This window comes from Colobus angolensis, unplaced genomic scaffold (assembly GCF_000951035.1).
Source record: "Colobus angolensis palliatus isolate OR3802 unplaced genomic scaffold, Cang.pa_1.0 Scaffold55, whole genome shotgun sequence".
Taxonomy (NCBI): Eukaryota; Metazoa; Chordata; class Mammalia; order Primates; family Cercopithecidae; genus Colobus; species Colobus angolensis.
In genome coordinates, this window is record NW_012119043.1 from 813,044 (window position 1) to 820,375 (window position 7,332).

At 49.8% G+C, this 7,332-nt stretch overlaps 1 protein-coding gene across 1 annotated transcript in view; it reads left to right on the top strand.

The window, feature by feature from the left end:
- The first annotated feature begins 700 nt into the window (after nucleotides 1–700).
- The window catches only part of LOC105525636 (chromosome unknown open reading frame, human C16orf96), a 47,350-nt gene continuing 40,718 nt past the window's right edge, over nucleotides 701–7,332 (top strand). Inside the window, exon 1 of the mRNA XM_011961336.1 lies at nucleotides 701–1,250. Coding sequence (XP_011816726.1) covers nucleotides 831–1,250 — 420 coding nt within the window. The 5' untranslated portion in view covers nucleotides 701–830. The remainder of the gene's footprint in view (nucleotides 1,251–7,332) is intronic.

Sequence of the window (7,332 nt, forward strand, 5' to 3'; positions counted from 1 at the left end):
TCAGCCTCCCAAAGTGCTGGGATTACAGGCTTGAGCCACCGCGCCCGGCTTATTTTTTGTTTTGAGACAAGGTCTCACTCTGTTGCCCAGGCTAAGTGCAGTGGCACAGTCATAGCTCACTCACTGCAGCCTCAAACTCCTGGCTTCGAGCAATCCTCCCACCCCATCCCCCTAAGTAGCTGGGAGTACAGATGTGCGCCAGCACACCCAGCTAATTAAAAATTTTTTTGTAGAAACAGGGTCTCACTATGTTGCCCAGGCTGCTCTCGAACTATTGGCTTCAAGCAGTCCTCCCGCCTTTGCCTTCCCAAAGTGCTGGGATTACAGGCGTGAGTCCCCACACCCACCCGGCCAGTACTTCAGATTCTTATCCCTTTGTAAAACCTGGGTCTTCCTAACTCCAAGAAAGCTATCTTCTGCCCAGATTCTAGAGAATTCTGAGGAGGGAGCTGCCTCTCCATCCCTTCCATATGTGTTTCTAGGAAAAAGTCATCAGTCTCACATCACCAGAGGGCTCGAATAAAGAGGCTGCTATTCGAACATTCCTGCAATATTAACTGAGCACCTCCTCTGGGTGAGGCTCACTGGGGAGCACCTGCCCCACTCCAGACTTGGAAGTGTGCCCATTTCACCACATTCTTTGGTGTCCTGGCAACCAGAGACTCTGATCTGAGCTCCAGCCAGAACAGAGGCCATTCCTCCTGACCACTGTGACTCACCACCACCCAAGTCTCTGAGGACCAGTCTGTGTAGCTCTCCGGACCACTGAAAGCTATCCTTTGTCCTCAAGGACGCCCGGAACCCCAGCCCCACTGACCCACTCCGGCAGGATGAGCTTCTCACTCACGTTCACCGAACTGGCCAACATCGCCATCCCACAGTGTGGGGTGCTGAACTTCAAGGCCCTGCACCTCCTGCTGCACAGCATCTTGGAGCACATCCACATGGCTGAGCTCAAGAAGGTCCTCTCGGGGGACGAGGACTTCCTACAGACCTCGCAGGTGGTCATCGTGCCCAGGGAAGGAGAAGCCCAGCCCATCCTCAACCCCATGAAGAGGCCCAGCAGTGTCTTCGACCACGTGGTGAGCCGCCTCGACAAGATGGAAAACCAGCTGGCCCTGCTGCAGGACCTGCCCTCTACCGCCCAGCTGCTGGAAGCCAGTCAGGGCACTGCCCGGCCCATCCAGGACCTGTGGCATCTGATCAAGCTCCAGAAGACGGTGGAGGGTCACGATGAAGTCATGGCTAAGGTACACCCCCAGCCTCCAGACACTTCCTTTCCCCCTCACCACTTGCTCTCTCCTGGGACGTCTTTTTTGTTTTTGAGACAGTCTTGCTCTGTTGCCCAGACTGGAGTGCAGAGGTGCGATCTCGGCTCACTGCAGTCTCCTCCTCCCAGGTTCAGATTCTCCTGCCTCAGCCTCCCTAGTAGCTAGGATTACGGGCACTCGCCACCACACCCGGCTAATTTTTGCATTTTTAGTAGAGATGGGGTTTCACTATGTTGGCCAGGCTGGTCTCGAACACCTGATCTCAAGTGATCCACCTGCCTCAGCCTCCCAAAGTGCTGGGATGACAAGCATGACCCACTGCTCCCAGCCCTCTCCTGGGACATCTTGTTGCTTATTCCACCACGATGGGCCATCCCCTTATGCAGAGTGGGAAGAAGGGAGCTTTAGAGTCAGGCACAACCAAAATGCCAAGCTTGCAGCCTCCATCAAGTATTGCAAATAAGTCAGACACAAAAGGCCACCCAGTGTATGATTCCATTTATATAAAATGTCCAGAATAGGCAAATCCATGGAGACAGAAAGCAGTGGTTGCCAGGGGCTGGGAGGAAGAGAGAATGGGGAGTAATTGCTTTGTGGATACAGGGTTTCCTTTTTGGGGTGATAAAAATGTTTTGGAACTTGATGGAGGTGATAGTTGTACAACCTCGTTGGTGTACTAAATGACACCAAATTGTTCACTCAAAAATGGCTAATTGTACATTCGGTGAATTTCACCCCAATTTTTTTTTAAGACAGGGCCTCACTCTGTCACCCAGGCTGGAGTGCAGTGACTCAATCATGGGTCACTGTAACCTCATCCTCCCAGACTCAAGCAATCCTCCCACCTCAGCCTCCCGAGTAGCTGGGACCACAGGTGTGCACCACAGCACCTGGCTAATTTTTGTATTCTTTGTAGAGATAGGGTCTCCTCATGTTGCCCAGGCTGGACTCAAACTCCTAGGCTCCATTGATCCTCCCGCTTTGGCCTCCCAAAGTGCTGGGATTACAAGCGTGAGCCACTGTGCTCGGCCTTACCCCAATTTCTAAAAAATGCCTGGAGGAGCTACCATGGGAGAGGTACGAGAGTAGTCATGGTGAACAGGCACACCCAGCCTAGCAGGGGAGATAGACAGACTCAAGTGATTGGAACCCTCCAAGAACCAGTACTGTGAGGAGCAGCGAAGAGGCATTCCTTCTGTCTCATAGGTGAGGAAACTGACATTCAGAGGAGATCAGTGATTTGCTGAAGGCCCAGCAGCCAGTGGGCAAGGGAGCTGCGAGCTGAGGCGGGGCCTCTGATCCTGGCTTACCTTTGACTACTGACCCCTGCTAACCCCAACCAGCACACGGACAGTGTTCAATTACTGGCAGCCCAAGAAGAAATAAGAAAGGGAAAATAAGCCGGGCATAGTGGCTCACACCTATAATCCCAGCACTTTGGGAGGCCAAGACAGGATGATCACTTGAGCCCAGTAATTCGAGACCAGCCTGGGCAGCATAGTGAGACCTCATCTCTACAAAAATAAAAATAAAAAAATTAGCCGGGTGTGGTGGCATCCACCTGTAGTCTTACCTCCTCAGGAGGCTGAGGTGGGAGAATCACTTAACCCCGGGAGTTGGAAGCTGCAGTGAGCTGTAGTCACTCCCCCGAACTCCAGCCTGGGGGACAGAGCAAGACACTATGTCTAAAAATAATAATAATAATTTGGCCGGGCACAGTGGCTGACACCTGTAATCCCAGCATTTTGGGAGGCCAACGCGGGTGGATCACCTAAGGTGAGGAGTTCGAGACCAGCCTGGCCAACATGGTGAAACCCTGTCTCTACTAAAAATATAAAAAATCAGCCGGATGTGGTGGCAGGCCCCTGTAATCCCAGCTTCTCTGGAGGCTGAGGCAGGAGAATTGTTTGAGCCTGAAAGGCAGATGTTGCAGTGAGTTGAGATCGCACCACTGTCCTCCAGCCTGGGTGACAGAGAGCCTCTTGTCTCCAAAAACCATCCAGCAATGATTGCCTTCCTATCCCTGAAGGCAGCATGTCCTAGTCCTCTCTGAGCCAGGCTGTGCCCATTGGTGTGTCCAGCAGGATATCCCTGGGAGTCAGGGCCATTTCCAGAGTGTTCCCAAGTTAACACTCTTCTCTTTCAAATTGAGAGAAAATTGGCCAGGTGCGGTGACTCACACCTGTAATCCCAGCACTTTGGGAGGCCGAGGCAGGTGGATCACTTGAGGTCAGGAGTTTGAGACCAGCCTGGCCAACATGGTGAAACCCCATCTTTACTAAAATACAAAAAAAAAAAAATTAGCCAGGCATGGTGGCGCATGCCTGTAATTCCAGCTATTCAGGAGACTGAGGCACGAGAATCGCTTGAACCTCGGAGGTGGAGGTTCCAGTGAGTGGAGATCGTGCCCCTGCACTCCAGCCTAGGCGACAGAGCAAGACTCCATCTCAAGAGATAAAGTAAAAATAAATAAATAGAGGGGAAATTGACCTAACATAAAATCAACCATTTAAAAGTGGATATTAAACACTGAATTAATGAAAATTCGGTGGCACCTGATACATTGACATTGTTGTGCAGCCAGCCACCTCTATCTAGTTCTAAGCCATTTCCATCACCCTGAAATGAAACCCTGTTTCCCCATTACTCCTCCTCCCTGCAATCCCTGGCAACCACTAATCTGCTTTCTGTCTTATGGATTTGCCTATTCTGGACATTCCATCTAAAGGTGTAATCCGTATATTTCATAGAGACAGAAAGTAGATTAGTGGTTTCCGGGGGCTTGGGAAGAGGGGAACACAGAGAGACTGTAACAGGGACGGGATTTCCTTTTAGGAGAATGAAGTGTCTTGGAAGTAGGTCGTGTACCATGTACCAAATGCCGTCAAATGGTACACCTCATTTTTATTCTATTTTTATGTTTTTGAGACAGAGTCTCACTTTGTCATCCAGGCTGGAGTGGAGTGGTGCAATCTCTGCCCACTGCAACCTCTGCCTCCAAGGGTCAAGTGATTCTCGTGTCTCAGCCTCTTGAATAGCTGGAAATACAGGTGCGTGCCACCATGCCTGGCTAATTTTTCTTTGCATCTTTATTATATATATATAATATATAATATATATATTATGTATATTTTTTATATATATATATAAATATTTGTTTTTGATATGGAGTCTCACTCTGTTGCCCAGGCTGGAGTGCATTCTGTGTGGTCTTGGCTCACTGCAACCTCCGCCTCCCAGGTTCAAGCAGTTCTCCTGCCTCAGCTTCCTGAGTAGCTGGGACTATAGGTGCCCACTACCACACCCAGCTAATTTTTGTATTTTTAGTTGAGACGTGGTTTCACCACGTCAAGATGGTCTTGATCTCCTGACCTTGTGATCCACCCGCCTTGGCTTCCCAAAGTGCTGAGATTACAGGCATGAGCCACTGCACCTGGCCAATACTAAAATATTTTTATATTTTAATACTTTAATACTATGTGTATTTTATCACACACAAAAAAGCAGAGATTGGCAGAATAGATTAAAAAAAAAAAAAATGACCCAACTACTATATGCTGCTTGCAAGAGACACACTTAAGATTCAAAGACATCGGCTGGGCGCGGTGGTCAAGCCTGTAATTCCAGCACTTTGGGAGGCCGAGACGGGTGGATCACGAGGTCAGGAGATCGAGACCATCCTGACTAACACGGTGAAACCCCGTCTCTACTAAAAAATACAAAAAAACTAGCCGGGCGTGGTGGCGGGCGCCTGTAGTCCCAGCTACTCGGGAGGCTGAGGCAGGAGAATGGCGTGAACCTGGGAGGCAGAGCTTGCAGTGAGCTGAGATCCGATCACTGCACTCCAGCCTGGGCGACAGAGCGAGACTCCGTCTCAAAAAAAAAAAAAAAGATTCAAAGACACAAATAGGGCCAGGCACGGTGGCATGCACCTGTAATCTCAGCTCTTTGGGAGGCCGAGGCAAGAGGATCACTTGAGCCCAGGAGTTGGTGATTGCAGTAAGCTCTGATTGCTCCACTGCATTCCAGCTTGGGTGACAGAGTGAGATCCTGTCTCTGCGAAAAAAAGACAAGACACAAATAGTTGAAAAGTAAAATGATATAAAAAGATATTCCAGCAGGGCATGGTGGCTCACCCCTATAATCCCAACACTTTGGGAGGCTGAGGTGGGTGGATCACCTGAGGTCAGGAATTCAAGACCAGCCTGACCAACATGGAGAAACCCGTCTCTACTAAAAATACAAAATTAGCTGGGTGTGGTGGCAGATGCCTGTAGTCCCAGCTACTCGGGAGGCTGAGGCAGGAAAATTGCTTGAACCCGCGAGGCGGAATTTGCAGTGAGCTGAGATCGCGCCACCACACTCCAGCCTGGGCAACAAGAGCAAGATTCCATCTCAAAAAAATAAAAAAAGATATTCCTTGCAAGCAGTGCCCAGAGGAGAGTGGGATCTTCTCAGACAAGATAGACTTTAAGACAAGAATTGTTACTAGAGGCAGGGCTGCCGGGGGTGGCCGCGGGCAAGTGATGAGGGCCTTGCAGGCAGGATGGGTGGATACCAGGATCCAAGGTGGCGACACCCCAGAGGCAGCTTGCCCCCTGGCCTGCCTTGATGGATGAAGGCTTCTAAAAAGCAGCTCAACAGGGCAACCCACCCAGCTCACAAAAGGCACTCGTGGACAGGTTCAGACCTAGCTGTACAGCCTTCAGGACTGTGCGCCGCTGAGGAATGTCCCTGTCATTAGAGAATCTTGCCTTGTCCCCGCCTGATTGAAGTTGCCCAAGGTTCCCACAATGACCCATTGAAGGGGGTTGCCATGGCAGCTGGTTCTAGAATGGTGCAAACTGCATAGTTAACTGTCTGCACCCACCAACTAGTGAAGCTGCCGGGGGGTCGCCTGGCAAACGTGTTTTACAACGTTCCTTTCACGAGTCCCCGTCTGCCTCCTTCAGGCCTCGGTTTTTCTCCCCTGTAATGATAACTGCTTGCAGCTGGCCTCACAGGAAAACATGAGGGATGATGTCAGCTGTTTGTTGTTGAAACTGTTTCATCTAACCCTATTTCCATAACATTGTGGGTCCAAGGCTTAGGGGATCTTTTAAAATTGTAGAAAACCTTTAATTTATTGGTCTTTTTGAGGGAATTAGATGCATCACCACTGCATTACAACTAAGCCATTAATCCTGCAGCTTCGTCAACATTAACTGGTTCACTTTCATGATGCCAATGGGGAATCAGTTCTTTCTACAGATGTTCAAGAGAAAGGATTGCCGGGTGCGGTGGCTCATGCCTGTAATCCCACGACTTTGAGAGGCCGAGGTGGGAGGATCGCTTGAGCCCGGGAGTTAAGACCAGCCTGAGCAACACGGCGAGACTCCCTTTCTACCAAAAAATTTCAAAATTGTCTGGGCAAAATTGTCTGGGCATAGTACCTGGGACTACAGCTGCCTGTAGTCCCAGGTACTCAGGAGGCTGAGGCAGGATTGCTTGAGCCTGGGAGGTTGAGGCTGCAGTGAGCTATTATTAATATTAACAGCCTGGACAATGGAACAAGACTGTCTCAAACCAAAAAAAGAGAGAGAGAAAAGCCTTTTGAGAAGTGTGCAAGTTCTTTTATATATTTACAAAACCTTTATTCACTCTGTTAATTTTTTTGTTTTTATTTTTAAGGCAGGGTGTCACTCTTTTGCCCTGGCTGGGGTGCAGTGGCACGACCTCAGCTCACTGCAGCCTCAACCTGCCGGGCTCAACCGTGGAGGCAATCCTACCACCTCAACCTCCTGAGTAGGTAGGACTGCAGGCCTGTGCCACCACACTAGCTAATCTTTGTATTTTTTTGTAGAGACAGGGTGTTGCCGGGTTCCCCAGGCTAGTCTCGAACTCTTGGGCTCAAGTAATCCTCCCACTTCGGCCCAAAGTGCTGGGATTATAGGTTTGAGCCACTGTGCCCACCCTCTGTTAACTTTTTATTTTTTTTATTTTTTTTTATTTTTTGAGATGGAGTCTCGCTCTGTCGCCTGGGCTGGAGTGCAGTGGCCGGATTTCAGCTCACTGCAAGCTC